Raw genomic sequence first — 20,660 nt, 5'->3', positions numbered from 1 at the left:
CTGTGGTATGGTTGTTATTTTTTTGTTTTTTTTAAACTTGTGATCGATTTTGTATCGGAATTTGAAAAGCAATAGTCCCCATAGGTACATAACAGTAGATGCTACTTCTTCCTCCAGCGCAATTAAATTAAATTGAGGCAGAAGCCACCTCCAATCTCTTGTGTGGCACAAAGCGCTACAGGTGGCACACCAGCGGCATAAATTGTGCTACGAAACGATTTTTGTTTTTCACAGAGGGCTGTAAGTCTCTCCATTTGTGCTTCAGCGCACTGGTAGTCTGTGTACACCAGCCCATGGCAGAGACTGCCCCACGGGCAATTTAGAAGCAGATAGTGGCCTCTTGTAGAGCGTCATCTTTCAGAGCTCCCTGGACAAACAAACCTGCATGGTGCCTTTTGACACACTGCACCGGCATTTCTGAAAATAAGCTTTCTTTTAGATTTTCACACGCATACAAATTGAAATCTTTTTAAACATGAACACACTTGAACATTTGACTATCCTTTGGCCTATAACTAATAATAATAATAATAATAAGAAGAAACATTACTGAGTTCTTAATCATTTTAATTCAATCTAGTATGTTCTCAGGGGGCAACGTGGGGGTCAATTTGTGACCGGTGAAGCTAATTCAGTTCAGTCACTCACAACATGGTTAGCACACCTCATATTTTTTTACTGATGGAACCCCAAACATGCATTCAGTCATGAGCACAGTGTTCTGATTAAAATAATCTAATTCGATTCATTTTATGGGGAGGTTACTATTGAAGAAGTACAGTACAGTGCATGTGAATATGTCGTTTTTTGCCACTGTACCACCATGAACTCACCATTGCACAATTCACTCAATAAACACGGCCATCATGCTGTATTGAATGAACTCGATTTTGCCACAAATATACTGTCATCTTTCAAAATTAGATCAAGTTCAAGGGGTCAGGGTTAATTCTATAGAAAACATTCAAGAATCAATGTTCCAGCCAGAGGTGACTTTACGCAAGCTCCATTCATTTGCAGTCAGGACACAAACTTCTGTGGAGGGAGTCTCAGAGTCTCCAGATGTCTCCAATAACCCAACTTTGAAAGCAACTTTATTTGTTGATTCATTGCCCATTTCTTTAAAAAAAAAAAAAAAGAAGGTAATCACAAGAATTGGAAAAGTTGCTTGGTTGGCAACAGTGAGTTGCTGCCCGGGTATAGACATTAAAATGAAACTTCAAATTTGCGTGACCCATCCAGATGGTAATGTTGGTTTAAGTAGGGGCTTAACAAAATGGATGGCAGGTCAATGTGCTTTCAGCTCAGTGTTGAACAGTGCCACCCAAAGGACACAAAAAAGGCAAAAACTGGTTCATGAAGCAAATTTGAAGCTTCATTTTTCTATCACTACCTCAGTTCTATGCCATGCCGTAGTCGTTGGTAACAAAACCTGTACTCGATAGCTCCTTGAGACAGAACCACTCCCAAAACAAGACGTTTTATCATAACAACTGGGAACTGCTTTAGATTGTGAAAACATGTCTTCTTTAAGAATGAAAATTGACACATTTTACAGCAACTTACGATGCACCATATTTGGTATACAATACTACCACTTTATTATTATACCAGGCTTAACAGTGCTGTTTACCTGTTTTAAAAAAAAAAAGGCTTGCTTAAGTAGCACAATTGGAACAATGTGGTACGTCAAATGAATGCTGCTTCTTTTATCTCTATATAGCCATCACAAAATGAAGGGAAAGAATGTGGGGGACCTGACGTCCAATTAAAGGATTACACTAATGTCCCCACGGGCGTGTAGAAAAGCCCCATTTATTTATTTTTATTGAATTTCCATTGTGTTGTTTGGATTTTATTCAATTCTACACTGCACTTTGTACTCATTAGGAAGCAAAGGGGAGAGTCGAGGGCATCGAAAGCAATGGGGCGGGGGGGTTTCGGAGCTCCGCCTCGGCATTGATCGGCAGCTTCGTGTGCATTATGGTCGTTATGTTGCGACGCTTACTCCATCAAACAAGACAAGGTAGACATGCAACATAACTCATGTGGCGCATGGACTGTATGACTGACTATAATGCACCCCACATTACACATACAGCATTAGTCTTTGCGGAAAACTTGTTTGTGCTGCTCAGCGACGGCGTAATGACACACAACAAGGTTCAAAAGGACAAGCTCTGAACAGAAGAAATAGCCTAACATCGGTTTGATCTCAGGCTATGTCGATGTAGCCCAGCATGTGAGGCCGCCGGGTATCTCAAGCATGTTGTTTCTACAGCATTCCCCATGAGAGACAGCCGGCCGAGAGAGCCTGGGGGATACTGTAAGTCTGAATGTTAAGCAGATCTCCGACGGGGTAGAGATGCGCGTGAGTGCTGCAGAGGAGTTTTTGGGCTCTGTCAAAGTGATGGGGGACTTAAATAGAACTCTAAAACCAAAGGCAGGAAATGGTTTCAGGTATTTTTATACTCTGATTGCTAGCCTTTAATTTAGGAACATACACATTTGATAACATTCTATCAGACAGGTCCCAGAGGATAACTGCTATTCTTGTGGTTTAAAAAAAAAAACACCCAAGGACCTGTTTTTGAAGCATCAAAAGCACTGATGTGATTCTTCAAAACATAAAGTTGAAGGTAAATGGCAGTCTATTTCGTAAAAGACAAAGGCATAGACATGAGAGTGTATATTAAAGGACCACCTGACTTGCTATTGGCATTTAATGAGAGCAACTGTGTTTTTCTTCCTCACATTTTACTGCACAATTGCACAAAATGTAGATGTTCCAGACCCACGAACATTTTGTGAAAAGCCACAATAATGAGAGATCACATCATATCAAAAATATTTTTCTAAAACGGGTTATCTCTCCAACACACTTTAAGCACATTAATTTTATTGAAATTTTTTTTTAAATACACACGACCAACACTACCAATCTTTTCAATCACCTTAATTTCAGTCTTCGGGTGGTTTACGAGAAAAAATCTGACATAATCCGCAATAGAATATTTAATATTTCTTTAATGTTTAACCTTTTTCTTGTTTTGTATCCAAAACTAAATGATTATGATTTTTTTTTTACCAACATAAGCGTGATAAAAAAATTTTGCCCATAAAACAAAAACAAACAATTTAACCTAGATGCACATGTATTTGCCGTGACAATAGGAACACAAAAGTCCATAAGCACATGGAATATACAAATTGTATTGGAACATGAACAAAATGGCCTCGAGAACGCAATAAGCAACTCAATCTCTCGTCCAATCTTCTTGCAAACAAATTTGAAAAAAAACTCCAAAGAAGAAAAAAAAGGTTGAAACTTGCGTGAGGTTTCATCATCGCTGGGATGACAGAACTCAGGTTTTACGCTGTTGACGGTTGAGAAAAGCAGAGGTGTTCGCTCACAGAGACAGATCCCAGATGCATCAATAGCAATTGCAAGCAAGACAAACAAACATGTTGAGATTCACGCTGCTACGCCTCACAGGGGCCAATCGACTCTATGTAAATTGTCTCTCTTTTCATTCTGGCAGACTCTGCAGCCCATTTGTAGTGCCACTTTGACTTGGCAACATTTGCCAGATTTTTCAATGCAAATGCATCAACAATACTTAAAATTACTGCACAATATCCGTCAAAAAAAGCACCTAGTCTCTCCTGTGACCATAAAATTGCTATAAACTACAAAATCTTTTATGTCTGTATATTGTGTCTTTTTATCTGAACCTTGAGTACATACGTTTCAAGCAACAATTTACCATTTTTTAGTGTCATGCAATTAAAAAGATAAGGACTCTTATTTGATGATCTGCAAAGCTCCAATTTTTTGACAAGTCCAACAAATTCATTTAAATACGTATTTAAATGGGTTTTAAAGTATGCTGAAGAGTAATAAATTGAAAATAAACAGGTTCGCAGTATGTTAGCTTTATCGTTGTAGACAGTTTGTTAAAGCACATTGTCATCTAAGTTAGAATCAAAAAACAAAAGGCAAACTTGGAGAATTCAACAAGAATGGCACATTTAACAAAGAAAAGTCCATAGACTCCTCATTCCGTTGTTTCAAACTGTTGTGAATCATGTGTCACATACATGAGTAATTTGAAGCATAATTAATTCAAAAGGGCACTCGGGGACAAAATAAATGAGAAAACTCCATCCTTTGGGGGAACAAAACAAATAACTACAATCAGGAAGACTTCTTAATTCTTTGCTGCTTCTGGTATCCAATTAAAACGTAACACTTTACCAGTGTTGTATTCCATGTCCGTCATTATAAAAAGAAAGCTCAGGGGTACATTATTGTTGTTTCTAGCTGTGAGTGTCTCAGGCATTTGTGTGGAAGATAGGATGAGTGTTGAAAACAACTTCAGAGATAGAATAATACAGACTACAATGTACTACTCCGGGTTTGTGAAGAGATTAAAAGGCTTCCACAGCCAATTAGGCGTTGCGTGAAGGTGTTGCCGTAGTGGCGCAGCGCTCTTATTGCCATCGAGATGTGCAGTGAAGTAACACTGCTGCACCAGCTGACCTGTGACCCTTATGAGGACAAGTGCGAGAGCAAATGGACAGCTGGATTAATCATAGAATTTATTTCACTGCAATTGCTGGCAGAGGAAAATGAGCAGATAGAAATAAATGATCAGTCACTCCAGTCTGCCGTCAAACACTCTGCCTTTTGACCTTTCCCTCAGTGCCCCATTTAACTTGTGTCCTATGTATTCATGTTTGTCAATAAGGTTTGACCTTTGCACTATGGTTAGCGTGTCCATGTATCTGTGCCAGCACTTGAAATACCTCACACGTGAGTGTGTGTGGCACACTTGTTGGAGGGGCCTTCAAAGGGCAAACATACAGAGAAAGTAAGTTAACGCAGGAGATGTATTTTTAGTCTTGTTGATGAAGCCACTTGTGTTATAGTGTTCTTTGCCAATGCATTACACTGGGAATGAAGGCCAGCAATACAAGGTATACAGCATTAAAGGGCTCTTGTGCTTTTCTTGGCGGGGTTGCTGGAGTCTATCGCAGTTGACTTCGGACAGTAGGAGGCGGAAAAATCCTGAACCGGTTGCCGGCCAATCGCAGGACACACATAGACAAACAACCATCCGCACTAACAATCACACTTATATGGGCAATTTGAAGCACTCAATCAGCCTATCAAGAATGTTTTTGGAATGTGGGGGAAAACCGGAGTACCCGGAGAAAACCCACGCAGGCACGGGGGTCAATATGCAAACTCCACACAGAAAGGCCGGAGTCACACCCATGACCTCTGAACTGTGAGGCGGACGTGCGACCCAGTACGCCACCATGCATTATATATCTTTAATAAAAACTAGTTTTGAACAATTTTAAAGTCACCCAGGACCACAGAGCGGAGGTTTGGGAGGTCTGACTGTACACTATGACTAAGAAGGCAGTTTAATGGATTTAGCGTGAGTAAATCACAGAGGGGAAGTTTACAGCAGTTGAAAATAATCAATAGAGACCCATCAAAGAGCCAAGCTACGAAAGAAAAGAAAGCCAAAAAGCAAGCAAAACCAGACAGATGTAATGACGACATCAGGGAGTTATTGTCATTCGTCTGGCTCTTTGCGAGCCCGGCGGCAGTGACGTACGTGCTCGGGATTCACAAGACAATCTTCCGCGATGTGAATAACATGCCGAGCCAATATTGTGCTTGTGTGACGTTGTAATCGTCCAATGATTTGGCCGACTGGCTCATCACTTGTGCTTTACAGCAATGCACGTCTCTCCCTGTCAAAGCCTTTTCTCGTGGCTGGGCGGCGTTCCTGGAAGCCTGGCCGGCCGTACAAATTGAATGTCTGTGTAATGCATGAGGACGGATGGTTGAGTCTGTTGGGATTTCTCTCCTCCTTCCTTTTATGTACGCGGCTGCTTCCAAGGGATTTGTCTCCGTACAATTTGAATCTTTGTCTTTTGTCCGATGTCAGCTGGGATAGGCTCCAGCACCCCCTGTGACCCTGACCAGGATGAGCGGTGTTGAAAATGGATGGATGGATGGATGGATGGATGGATGGATGGACGGACGGACGGACGGACGGACGGACGGACGGACAGACTTATATCATAAATGGGGGACATGAGGACTAAAGTAGAGCAGGTATGTGGTCAAAGGGGGAAGAGTGGAAAGTTCTAACAATCTTATCAAAAGAACCCTCACAGCACCACTGCTCGTATTCTCAATATAGGTTTCTTTTAAAATTTCCAAGGATAGTCTGTCAAGGTGATAAACAGCACAGACTGCTGCACAAAGCTTTTTGTATAACAGCAGATACTGCGAGCAAGGATAAGAACGAGGATGCCGGAGCCACGGGTCAAACCCTCAGGGTGGCAACTGGGACAGTGTGGTAATTTTTTTTTCTCAATCTAAAAAGGAGGAAAGCTTTTAAGAGACAACTAAGCTGTCTAAAGAAGAAAACAAACTTTGAGAACTGCACCTAAAATGGAAATAAAGTGAAACCTCCACAGTTGAACGCCTCAGCTAGCAAACTAAAGTACACGTTTTGGACATGGAACTTTCACTTCAAAAGATTTAGAACCAATTTATAAGAAAAATATAATAAAAACTAACATGTCACAATATTCAAAGGAAATATATAAATATCTAACATGTGAGAATAAGCCATGACTGAAAAATGTGGGGGAAAAAATGCCATATAAATATTTTCTGGTGCGTACGTATTTCACTGTCAGAATATAGGAGATGATTACCAGTAATGTGAACGACTTGGTCAGAGGTGATCTGTTATTCATTCTTAGTAATTGACACCATTCTTGTTTTAGCTTCTGTCTAACATTTTAAACATGACACAGACTAGCCATTTTAATTTCAATGTTTTTTTGTGATTATCATTTTTACTGTGACAGCATTAAAATGGGTAACTTCTTTTCACATGTACGATAAAGAATCATGCTTAAATTGTACTTCAAACTATAAGGGGGAAAGCTTAGAACTCAGGAAGAGAGTTTTTTCTTATTATAGGGTTGCTCAAGTGTATTTATTTATGAACTATGCGGGAGAAGGGAAACATCACGCATAGCCCACATAGAAAGTGTGTCAAATAGTCACATGACCATGAATGTAAAGCAAAAGAGTAGCCTCTTGGTTATATTAAGACAGAGCAAGAAGATGCTTAGGATGGTTGTGCCATAGCTGGAATCTGACCTTTTCACAGCGGAAGACATCCAGACATGTGACACCTGTTCATCATCTGTCTGTGAGGAACCTAAGTTTCATGTTGGGATACACAATTAAAATATTACTTTCATGAATTTTCACCCACATTTCCACCCCCAAAAAATGCATGTTAGGTATATGTGAGGCTGTAAAATATCTATCGGTGTGATCGATTGTTTGTGTACTATGAGTGACCCCTCACCCATAATCATCTGGGATAGACTCCAACTCACCCATGAGTCAAATGAGGACAAACAATATCGGAATTGAGCAGATGGATCCTCGAAACAATGGTTAATGAACAGACATGGAATGCATGACAGCGTTTGGATGGAGTGGGAAGCTGCTGTCACCATGACAACAGTAGCATTTCTGGTCTTGACCTTACAAGAACATGACCACATTGCATGAATGACAATTACAAAAAAAAAGGCCATTAGCTGTGACAATGCTCCCCGAGTGGCCAAAGAAACATAAATGAGCTCCAAGCTTATCATGCGGCTGAAAACGTTAAATGGCATTGTCCGTATCGTAGAGCTGGAACTGATGTCAGACCTCATAACAGCGACATGACACTGCGAGTGAAAAGTGTCGACGAGCAGCTGCAACCGTCGACCTGGCAGGAACACAACACCTCACCCCATTTTTAATTCCCTTGCTCTGTTTCGGTCTCCCCTGTCTTCATCTTCTTCATCATCGTCATCCTCACATGCCCCACTGAGATGCCCTCTCACATTACTGCAGGGCTCAGAGAATGGAATCATGTCCGATGGTTTGAGGAGAAGCTGTGAGGCAACAGCCGGAAATAAGCCGGGGATCTGTTACATTAAATGATCCAATAGACATCTAAAGGTTGTTCCGTTTCATTTTTTTTCACATTTTGTTCCATTACAGCCTCACTGCAAAATGGAATGAATGTATATTTTTTTCTTCAAAATTCTCTACACATCACAATAACCACATTAAAAAAATGTTTTTGAGAATGTTTTGCTAATTCTCTCAAAATAAAAAAAATGAACGAAGACACATGTACATAAGTATTCACCACCTTTGCTCAATACTTTGTCAGTGCACCTTTGGCAGTAATTGCAACCTCAAGTCTTTTTGAAGACGATGCCACACATCATGTTTGGGTAAATTTGGGTAGTTCAAGCTCCATTTTCCAATCCCTCCAGACACGGTAGATCGGATTCAAGTCTGGGCTCTGGCTGGGCCACTCAAGGACATCTTGAAGCTCCACCTTCATTGGAATGGCTGTGTTTAAGGTGATTGTTCTGTTGGAAGGTGAACTTTCATCCCAGTCTGTGGTCTCGAGCACTCTGGAGCAGGTTTTCGTCCAGGATATCTCTGTATATTGTTGCATTCATTTTTCCCTTCAAACCTGACTAGTCGCCTATTTCCTGTCGCTGCTATCACCAAGCTTCACTCTGAGGATGCTATTGTCAGGTGCCTGGTGCCTGGCATTCATGCCAAAGATTTCAATCTTTGTCTCGTCAGACCAAAGAATTTTCTTTTTCATGGTCTGAGAGTCCTTCGAGTGCCGTTTGGCAAAGTCCAGGTGGGTGGTCGTGCCTTTTATTAAGGGGGGCTTCCACCTAGCGATTATGCGATACAGGCCTTATTAGTGAAGTGCTACAGATGGTTGTCCTTCTGAAAGGTTCTTCTATCTCCACAGGGGACTGCTGGAACTCTGATCGCGGACCATCTGATTCTTGGATGAAGGCCCTTCTCCTCTGAATGCTCAGTTGAGACAGGTGGGCAGCTCTACGAAATGTCCCGCTGGTTCGAAACTTCTCCTGTTTACAGATGATAGAGGCCGCTGTGCTCGTTGGAATTGTCAAAGAAGCAGAAATTTTTCAGTAACCAGATTTGACAATATTGTCTCTGAGGTCTACTGATAATTCCGTTGACTTTATGCTTTTTTTGTGCTCTGACATGAACTGTCACCTGTGGGACCTTATATGGACAGGTATGTGCCTTTCCAAATTATGTAGGATCAATTGAATTTACGACAGGTGCACTCCGGTTAGGTTTAAAGAACATTAAGGATGATAAGTGTTTTTTTTTTTTGACCGGAGGATTGCAAAAAAGAACAAGATTCATATCACAGTTTTAAGATTTTGAATATGTTGGTCATTATCTTCATTTTTACACACCTCACATGGTTCCTTCTATATCCTAGTTTTCAGTGAAAAGCCAGGAGTTCTTTGGAGAATGTCATTACCCGAATTCAAGGCGACACATCCGATTCAATTTTAGCATGCCAGTCTCGCTGAAGATGGGAAGATGCTGCCGGCTAAAGGTTAATCTACTGCCTCTTGCCATGATGAATAGAAAAAGGTGACATACTGTATCTGCCATCCTGTGCTACATGGAATCACCAGGGTAAAGACAGATGACTGATCCGGAAGCAATTTGATGGCCCAACTCTGTGAGTAATGTGCTGCATTGTGCTCATCCACAACATCCACACGATCCTTTCATGACTTTTGAAAGTGTGCATTGACATACTATCTATACCCTGACCTGTTTGACATGACTGAAAGCCTCCATTCATTTATCTAATGGAGTTCATCTTCCACATTCTAGTGCACGAAACAGCAAGTTTTACATGAACAACCTGAGTCACTTTAACATTTATGATTTACCTCCAGTAACTGTTTAGATATTGTGTTTAAGATTATGTTTGGTTTGTAATTAAATCACAAGCCTTCCAAAACCATTGTCATTCGCAGCTATTTGTGGCCCCTGAAGTGTTGAGGCCTTAGCGCACTTGCATGAGGCACAATAGAGTGTGCAGTTCGCCGACACATTCTGAGCACACCTTTAATTGTATATATTCTGGTTAGGTCAGCGTGTGTATACGGGACTTGTCACCATGGCAACAAAAACAGCCTGTTTTTGTGTCACTCCGAATTAACTGTTGTTCACTTTCGGTTTTTGGAGCAAATGCACGAATATTTTGTTTCCATGGTAATTTAGCATCGCGCCAATCATAGAAACCTGATTTGCATCTCTCTATCCAATTAGCATTTTAAGTCCTACACCATCTACGCTTGGCCAAAATACTTTAATGAATAAGGATTCGTTTTCATAACATTCCATTCATGCGGAAATGTATTATTTTCAAAAACAATAGGAAATACTCAAACAAAAGCATTGAATCTAATATAAGAATGAAAGCCAAATTGTTCATTACACACATAGGGACAATTATTTATGTTTATCTTTTTATTATAAATCAAGCAGCCTTGTTAGTCATATCGCTCCCCGCTCCCCTCCACCTTTGTCTCAATTAAGTCCAATTTCAGTTTATTCGTTATCCGTTGTTTTGGATGTTTTGATGACTAACTCGACCATAAAATATTGATTAGAAATCTACCGGTAGTCACCACGACCACCAGCGCACAACCGAGCCTCCGACTGAGTGACAGCCACCTGCGGGCACGCCACGTCGGCTTGGAGGCGCTCAGTCCCCCTGGAGTGGAGTGTGTGTGGGAGGAGGAGTAAGAAGTTTCTCCCACCGCCCCCAAAAGGCACGCTCATTCTCAGACGCGCTGATAGTCGGAAGGAAAAAAGACGATGCCTAACGACCCTCGCTCACACTCGCACCGTGGACGCTGGATTTGCTGATTGGCGACATTATTACAAGTCAAGTTCTTCAACGTGGCCGTGCAGAGATTTTCGAGTCGGAGAATGCTCCCACAGGTCATACGGATCCTTTACGTCTTGTCATTTTGCTTTTTCCAGGGAGGCTTTATCAGGTGAGGGGCGATCATATATCATGGTATGTTGCTGCGTGTGTCAACTTTTTCTTTTAAAAAGCCTGATGACTAGAATGCCATGATCTACTTTTTATCTTGTCCGTATTTTCTCTGTCATTGTTCAGTAATTGGAACTAATCAATTAAACTCTAACCTTTCACACAGCATAAGAAAAAAAATCATTGTTTATGCGAATAACCTTTAATATTTTATTAGGATGCACCATGATGGAAGTCTAGTTAACACGTCAGCCACAATTCAGGAACTCTATTGTTATGTACTTTTGTATTTTTAAATATACTCCAAATAGTGTATGGAGTTGGATATTTTCATGTTGTTCCTCTGCTTTTCTCTAGTTATTATGCCTTTCTCCCATATTGGAAAAACATGTATTTACTTATGACTCTTAATTGTGTGAATGTGAGTATCAATGCTTGTTTGTCGCTATGTGTCCTGCGCAGTCCAGGGTGTTGGGCTGCAGCTCCCCCGCGACCCCAAAATAAGGACAAGCGAAAATGGAAATAGAGAATGGTTTGAGGGGCACTGGTTAGGACGTCTGCTTCACAGTTCAAAGGTGCAGGGTTCGATTCTGGCTGCGGTCTTCCTGTGTGGAGTTTGCATGTTCTCCACATGCCTGCGTGGGTTTCCTCCTGTGGGTTTCCTCCCACATCCCTAATACATGCATGATAGGCCGATTGACCTCTCCAAATTGTCTGCAGGTGTGAGTGTGAATGGTTGTTTGTCTATGTGTGCCCTGCGATTGGCTGGCGACCGGTGAAGAATGAATGAATGAATGAATGAATGAATGAATGAATGAATGAATGAAATTACTAATGAAGTTACCTGTGGAATTCTGGCTCGCTCTTGCATTCCATTGTATCAACTCTTTGATAAAAGCCACAGTGAAGTGGTGCTTTTTCACTCAGTTTTTAAACACAGTAATGCACGTGTGGTTGGTTTATGAGAGGATTTACAGAAAACAGCACAACTGCACTTCATGAGAAAAAACAAAAGCTGATCAGTAAGGGTAAAAAAAGACCAAGGTTCTAGTTCACACAAACTTATAAAACCAACTTTCATGGCTGTAGTGTGTATGCCGGGCTACTGGGTGATGACGGCATTTTGTCAGGAAATACTAAATGCAAGGGATCGAAGTAATATAAGGAATCAATAAGAATTTGATTAGGTGAAGGGTGTCCCTAGCTCCAGCTAGGCAACAAGCTTAATGCGAAACGGGAATTGTAGCAGAAGAACACACATTGCACAAGGGAAAACATGAGGAACGGTCAATGAGGCTAATGGTTTGATAAGGTCAGTGCATGAAGAAAATTATCTGCACTTTGAATGTTTGACAGAAAGCGCTACAATACACGCCAGGTGACTAAATGTTTTAAAGAAAGGACCTAAGTATATGTTGAAAATTTGGATTGAAGTATTGAGTCCAAATGGAGTGCACTACTTGGCAGCGGCCAGCAGAGGCAGTGTTGAGTCTCAACAAGTCTGCAATCAATGAATAAGAAAATAGTAATGAAAGCTGTGAACTAAATCTAAAGTGATAACTTAAATCCATTGCATTATTGCAACAGAATTCAGAAAATTCAAACAGTTTTTTTCTCACATCCCTTTCTTCATCTTTTCTTTTCGGCTTTTCCATAAGGGGTGGCCACAGCATGTCATCCTTTTTCATCAAAGTCTATCTTCTGCATCCTCCCCTCTAACACCCACTGCACTCATGTCTTCCTTCACTACATCGATCAACCTCCTCTCAGGGCTTTCGCTTGCTCTCTTTCCTGGCAGCTCCATGCTCATCACCCTTCAACCGATATACTCATTCTCTCTGTCTTCTGGACTTGTTCAATTCATCTTCATTGACTCTCTCTAACTTTTTCCCATCTACATCTCACATCCCTGTAAAAGTGAATAGTTAATTGTCAATTTAGTTGAATGCCCTCTGAAGCCACCTTACCCAAACACGGTTTGGAGTACAACAGTGAATATGTTTACAGTATACTGTATGAATAGTATATAGTAATGTATGTGATTCAGATTTGATTTCTAACATCCATCCATCATTAGTTTAAATTTAAAGTACATTTTTCCTGTGGGGAAATGCAGTATAGAATTCATCAGGGGTAATATGGTGACCTAGTGATGAAGTGCTGCTTCTACGAGTGAAATGACAATTGAGGCTTTTACTTTCAGTTTGTGGAGGTTTACACAGTAGTTGATAGGGCAGGGTAAGAAGTGGCTCATTTCCACAAGAATTTACCGACCCCTCAAAACAGGTGGACTGGCGGTTCATGTTCATGTAGTACCCGCATGTCCCATTTGTCCCCCTCCATGGCTTCTCAACCCCAATCTCCAAACTGTATTTGCATTGAAGCACTCTTCCTATTTCATGCCCTGCCAAACTCTTCAGGTGAGAGCGGAAAAGGAATTAAGAGTCACATAATCCCGCCGAGCAACACCAGGGTGGGGGCCCAGAGGTTCGAGGAGGGGAGGAGGAGATGGGCCCATTTAGCCCCCCGAGAGCAGTCAAGTGACAGCATCTTGGAGAAATTAGATCCTCAACCCGTGTGGGGGCAAGGGATGGAAGTCAGGCAGAATCTGACGGAAGGGGATGGAGCAAAATGGGATGCTCGGGAAAAATGCCAACAAAGAAATGGAGAGACTGGTTCATTTGGCTGGAGGCATTGGGAGGAAGGGTTCAGATAGGAAAGAGAAGGCGAGGGGGGGGGGGGGGGGTGATGGGACGTGTCTTAGAAATAAAAAAGATTGTCATGTAGGCTGATTGATAAGCTGTGGATGGGAAGGTCACTGACAAGAGAGAATGAGAATGTGGAATGAAGAATGTGATATAAAGTTGGTCTAGCTAACCAAGGCGGTGTGTGTGCGTGTGAACCAGACTGACCACCAGTGTGAAGAAAAGTTGTTCATGTGTTTGGCTGATTAATAAAATTTGATCAATAGAACAGGGGTTCTGTGCCACCAACTTATGCAAGCAGCAAAAACCGGACCAAGCACTTCCTTCTGGTCCAGGTCTACTGACGCTGTAACCTTTGCTGGTTTGTCAATCGCCAATTGCAAGTCGGTGAGGTTTTCTGCGAGACATAATTCCAACTGTCCAATGAAAAATTCACCTATTAATGCCTGTCAGTGTATTTTTCTGCTCTATCTGTAACATCCAAAGATTCCCGCCTGATTTCATGGGAGGAGTTTCTAGCATTGGATGAATGAATGAATGAATGAATGAATGAATGAATAAATAAATCTTTATTTCAAACATGATTTAGAGAAAAAAACCCAATAAAAAACAAACAACAACATTGGTCACCATCTTACAGCCATGACAGTTTGACAGCGGACAACAGTAATGGAAGATTCCAGTAGGTGTCAAACAGTCAAGTGAAGATCTTTGTGGGATTGATTTAGGAGAAAGCAGGGTGGTAAACATGCTCTCCTATACTATACCCTCTCTTCCCTGTGGTCATGTGATGTGTATCAGACCCATGACAATGTGAGAGTGGTGAAGCGAAAGGCATTGACATAAAGGTCAAAGGAGACGAGCAAGGTTATTTTGTGCCGGCAGTCAATGATGTGGAGAAATATCAGGAAATAAGTCTTATTATCCTGCCGTTTTGCTTCTTATTGATTTATTGGACATGTGTTACTTTCCTCCACAGAGAATAGGTTAATAAAACGTCAAAGCACACAGCAAACTCTATTTAATTGTTTCAGTTTAAAATGAGTTGAATTGAATTCAAAGTCCTGTCGTCCTGTCACTGGGCTCACAGGAAATAATCAAGCCTGGAGACGTTTCATCATTTGAGCATTTGCATGACTGCCTTCACTTTATTGTTTTATGTCACATTTGTCAGATCCCTGCAGACGCCCGCTCCAATTAAGATGACATATGCCACTGTAGTACTCCTAACTTCTGTCCTCACAAAAAAAAATGAAACGTAACATGAAAGCAGACATCGCAAGAAGAAGGATTGATCACCTGCACATTGAAGAAAGTTAATTTGTTCCCCAAATTTGCATGTTGGTTTAATCCAGTCCTTCTCTAAGAGTGTGGCTTAATTCTTAAAAGTTAATTCTTTGGGGGCATTTCATGGGTGACGGAATGCTTAACATGTCTGCATCAATCTGCACTTTGCGTTTTCTCTTTAGGGTGATACGGTCCCTCCCGCCCAAAGACTGTGAAAGACTTGAGTGACCCTAATAGGGATAAGCACGATGGAGTGGATGTGAAGTGTGACATCTGAAAACAAAGTTAAAGGCAAAAAAAAATGCCGGAAATCCTCATGTTTCCCTCTTCCGGCTATTGTGTTAAAAAGCAATGATTAATGGGGAGTGCCAAAAGAGGACAGATGGGATTTTTACACGAGCAGATGACTTCAAATAAAAATTAAATTAAATAAAAGCCAAGCTGGTTATAAGTGAAGAAACAGTTGACTCACGACAATGCCAACACAGGCGCAATGTATGAGCGAGAGGCAATTCATTAATCAAAAGATTCTGTATAATTATTATTCGACATGTCTTACTAATGAAAAGCTGAGGATTATACAAGCTTTAAGAAAACTTAACAACAAAAGTTGTATCGTGTGATCAGTCAGTTGAGAAAGGCTCCAACTCATCTCGGTCCCTTATGACACTGGTGTCAAACTCAAGGCCCGGGGGCCAGATACAGCCCGCCACATCATTTTATGTGGCCCGTGAAAATAAATTGTGCATCAAATTCGTGTGTCATTACTCGAATTGCAAATCGTCTCCACTTTTAATAATATATATATTTTTTAATATCTGACCAGTTTTTACTCGTCTGATTTGAAAACGAGTTATTTGTCAGTTTGTTTTGTAGCTTTTACATTTATAATATGACGTGCTCATACATTTATTTGGGTTGACAGTCATAATGGCCCTCCGAAAGAAGCTATGACTACAATGCGCCCTGCGAAAAAAACGAGTTTGAGGACAACAGTATGTCCCTCTATACATTACCTTTAACTGTTTCCGTTCCATACAATGCACCATGTCCCAATTACGTATGATTAAAACCACCCTGTTATCGATCGCAACATTGGCTTTAAAATGTTCCATCTTGAGAGAGAAATGAAGACGCCCCCAGCCACCCCTGCTCGGCCCCATACGCACTAAACCATGAGCTTCTGACATGTTTCCGCTACCGGCTGGAATGAAAAGCCAAGCCCATGAATAATGAATGCACGGTGAAGTGTATCACGTTTGCGTCAGCTTAAGAGTAAACATTTCACCTGTGGTAGCTGGCTAATTCTGAAAGTGTAAGCGCGGCACAACGATGCCAGGAAACTAGACTTATCCCCGCTAGATAAAATATTAATACCCGAAGTTTACGCCAACAGTAACCCAAAACAGTGGTGTAACATTTCATTGTCCAATTGTTCCTTATGCAATGGATAAAAGGATCAGCTTCTTGTTTGCTTTTGAGGCCTTTTTTCAAAAAAGACACTTCATTGAATGTGTTTACTGGCGCCCAAGGTGACATTGAGTTGACAAGCTAGATGCGATAAAATACCCAAGAGCACCAATGCAATGCGAGCCCCAGCACCAATGATGCAATATGGTAATGCAATGCAATTTTCCCACCTCTCTCAGGTCGAAATGTCCACTTATCGACGAGGGCCGCACTTTGGCTCCGAGGGTTTAGTGCTGTCGCTCTTTTTGTGCAGGCTGCAATTAGGACGATGAAGAGGGGACGCATGATAGAGCCCTCCCATCATGTCATTATGTCTGACCAAGCAGTTCGGGCCAATTAAACTTCACTTACAGTGAGAGGAACATCTGCCCCCTGTAAAACAGAACTTTTAATGTATAGTGGAAAAACTGGAAAGCTGAGTGGATGCTGAGTTTCACTTTTTCCACCATATATTATTTGACTGAACCTCAGTTCTAGCAACATGCTCTTATCAAATCTAAAGAAAAGCTGTGATGGATGACATATTTTCCTGCTACTTAAATCCAGCTCACTTTGTAGAATATCCATTCATTTTCACTTGAATTCATTTGGCTCGTGGTTCAACTGGAGTCTATGCCAGTTGAACGAGACATGGACATTTTGAACAACCATAACCTAAGACCTGGTTCCATTCGGTTCTCAATGCCCAAAACATTTTCAGATTAATATTATCAATTCTACGTTATTCTGCTACACAATCCTACAGGGAGATAGACAACTGATGCACTTGTTCTGGTCATTCCCTAGGCAATTGCTAAGTAAAACTTGTCCCTGCAGTCATAACCTCTAAAGGCTGGTAAAGTCTAACCCCCTGTGCGCAGGGATGACAATAAAAAGTCTTTATGTAATCAAATGTCTATCTCAGTGGTGCTCCAACAGATTGCTATCACACCGACTCTCGTCACACCACTTTGAAGAGAAGTCTCTTAACCTTTACCGGACAACACGGGAGAGTTTGTTGTGCTTCTCCTAAGTAGTTTTAGCGAAAGCCTTTTTATACACGGCACAAAGTTGTTTCAAGGATTAAACTCTGAAGATCATCTACTTCCATAAATCCCCCGTGCTCTGACCTCCAGTTTTCTGGCAGAGTCTTTTCTCCACACATTAGTGAGATGACTGGTTGTCCTTGACAGGTGAGGCACCGTATTAAAGCATAATTATATAAAAATTGGAAAAAAGCAGTGGACAAACAAACCTTTTAGTTGAAAAACTTGGAGTTGTGAAAAGATGCTGCTAACAGGTGCAAGCATATTGTCGTTTGTGCAGGAATAAACTTGATGAAATGTATCACATTTGTGAGACAAATTACATGAGCCTAAATATTCTATTTAAAGCAGAGATTGGAATTAAATCATTCCAGTGTAATTGAATCTATCTCACAAGGAGACAGGCGGAAAGTGCAACCCTGTATGTCAAACAGGATTGTGGTTTAAAGCCTGCTTGTCTTACCTTTTCTCCCCTCCTCTGTTGGGGCTCAAAGATTTATGCAGTCATCCGCCTTTTGTTTTCCGGAAAAACTGCAAGACATGCAATGCGTGTCCGGCCCCTCGAGAGAGTCTTGAGAAAGACATTACCCTGGGGGGGAAAAGAAGTGCTCAAAGCAAATTGAGCTGTTTCAGGACTTGTCACTTGGACTTGCATCAGTGGAAAGCTCGCAGATGTCTCAACTGTGGCTTTTAGATCCATGACAGCAGAAGTGACTGTTTTATCCACACAGCATTATGTAAAAAAATTGCACCGTTACAATGAAATGCATTGTTTGGAATTTCTCCACAATCGGTGAGCTCCCGAATACCCAGTCTGTTTTCCATACGGACTTACGTTTATTTCTTCAAACAACTGATGTGGGAAGAACATTAAGCGATCGCGTTGTCATTACCATTAGCAGATGAGTGAATTATCGCATCTGTTTTAACAGGGAGGTCCCGTTTCATACAAATGAGGTACTATAATCCTAGGCGGTTGCTGCTTTTCGGTCTCACTTCTAAAGAAATGCTCTCCAAAACTCCAGCCCCCTGTAGACAGCATGGGTTGTATTTTCACTCAGCACAGCGCTTTATCGCCAAAGCCGAATTGCACTTGACAATTTGTATACTGCAAGAGCAGCCATCTGCAAGAGATTTTCCAACTGTCGACAGTCAGATCAAACTAAAACTGAAATCAGAAGCACATTGTTTTCTTGATAGCATTGTTTTAGCTTTAGCAAGTCCACAGAAGGTGGAAATGTTTTCTTTTTTATTTGTTTTGAGACCGACACCGACACTACTTAAATGGAATCGTAACATCTATAACTTAGTGTGAGCACTTCAAACAATTGCTTTGACTTTGGGCGATTTAGCAGTACAGTGTAAATTGGACACTAATTTACTTAAAATAACTTATCTTCAAAACCGAAGAGAAGTTTAAAGTGGACCAGCTGTTCTTATTTTGCAAGAGACAGTTGTGTGGATTATTAGATTGTGGTTTATTTTGCTTGACTTCATCATTCAAAAGTTCGCTGTCTGTGGATGTGTTTTTGTGAGGGAACACAACAAACACTTGGTAGCATCCATCCATCCATTCATCCATCCAGCCATCCATTTTCTGTTCCGCTTTTCCCAGTGAGGGTTGCGTACGTGCTGGAGCCTATTCCAACAGTCATCGGGCAATAGGTGGGGGACACCGTGAACCGGTTGCCAACCAATCGCAGGGCCACCTGGAAGCATTCAAAGTATTATTTTTACAGCTTCCTACATGCATTTAAACAGCCAATTTATGTTTGTTACTTCAGGCATGAATCGTTGTGTGATGTTTTGTGTTGCTGCTTACTTTCATTTTCTATGAGAAAAAATGACCGAAATGTCCACGTTCCTCTTCCCGTACAACTGACATAGTGAAAGGAATTCTTCTTCTTCAATGATTTCTTTCACCAGGGAGTTAATGTTTTCACTCACGACGGTTCCTTTTGTTAGCCTCTCCTGTTTTTCCTCTCCAATAATATTGGCTGTAACGAAACGAGCTGAGGAGTTAGGTAATTTGACGTATCTTTTCAACATGTAACAATACAGTCCTTCAATCCACTTTCATTGAAATGCTGATCATGTCTCTGGATTTACCAGAATAGGAAAGCAAGAACTTTGACCAAGGAAAAGTAAGATGTGGGTTTGGTTCTTCCATATTAGATAGATGACAGATACTCAACACAGTTGTTGGACTGCCTTCTTGTAGGTCAGACTGAGAAAGCCCATGACGATGATGTCATCTCCAGCCAGCATCTTTGCTCCAACTTCAGGGTCAAGGTTACAATGCGGGTCATGTGGAATGCATCAGTTGTTGTCTGTGTGACTCCTGAGCAGTGAGCATCCATCCATCCATTTTCTAGAATGCTTATCCTCGCCGACCCACGGACAATCATTGGTCAATCACAGGCTGACAGACAGCCATTCACAACCATGGGCAGTTTTAAGACTGCGCTCACACTTGACAAGTTAAGGTGGCGGGACAAGTTGAACATCCAAACTGCATATATGAACCATCCAACCAACACAGTTAAGCACTGAATATCTGCACTGCCCTAAAGGTTGAAACCTAATATAGCACTACAGAATCCAAATGACTCTATTCTTTGGTCCAAAGCACAGGTGGAACAAAACTGGTACAAAATGCACACTGACTCATTTCTCAAGCTTAGCCTATGATGTTTTGTGTACATGGTCACTCCACAGAAACGGTCCCTCCATAAACAGCAACCACAAGCAATTAATGCAAGGTCAGGGCAGCGAAAGACCATTCCAAGGATAATGCCATATTAAGAAGGGAAAACAGCATCCCACAAGTAGCGTAAGGTTAGCATGTGGCTAATCAAAGTACAAGATCTTGGCAGCTGGAAGCCGGTCTCTGGGAAAGGGAGAAGAGCACACATGCTGGATTGGGTTCACACTGAGACTGATGGAAGCGGACATATCCATCCACATGAGTATTGCTGCATGTCGCAAAGGAGGGCATTAATCATCGCAGTCAAGCAGTATACTGATTCTAATTACATGTTCACTGTACATTGAGCGTAATGTATTTCTATTCAGTCGCCAGGAGAGATTTCCCAACGGCCTAAAAATTATAGGGGGGGTTGGGGGACACGACGAAGTATATGTGGAGACCCTCCTCCGCCGTCTTTTAATGTTCAGAAAATTCGCAAGCAGAA

General features: G+C 41.4%; 1 protein-coding gene across 2 annotated transcripts in view; it reads left to right on the top strand.

Annotated features, from left to right (window-relative positions):
• Positions 1 to 10,650: 10,650 nt before the first annotated feature.
• Positions 10,651 to 20,660, top strand: part of glra4a (glycine receptor, alpha 4a) — a 29,910-nt gene continuing 19,900 nt past the window's right edge. For both annotated transcript variants that reach the window (XM_085900807.1, XM_085900798.1), the window contains exon 1: positions 10,651 to 10,980. In XM_085900807.1, coding sequence (XP_085756933.1) covers positions 10,913 to 10,980 — 68 coding nt within the window. In that variant the 5' untranslated portion in view covers positions 10,651 to 10,912. The remainder of the gene's footprint in view (positions 10,981 to 20,660) is intronic.

Source organism: Syngnathus leptorhynchus, chromosome 2, assembly GCF_054491065.1.
Source record: "Syngnathus leptorhynchus isolate UIUO chromosome 2, UIUO_Slep, whole genome shotgun sequence".
In the NCBI taxonomy this organism is placed as follows: Eukaryota; Metazoa; Chordata; class Actinopteri; order Syngnathiformes; family Syngnathidae; genus Syngnathus; species Syngnathus leptorhynchus.
This window is presented reverse-complemented; position numbering and strand designations above follow the sequence as displayed.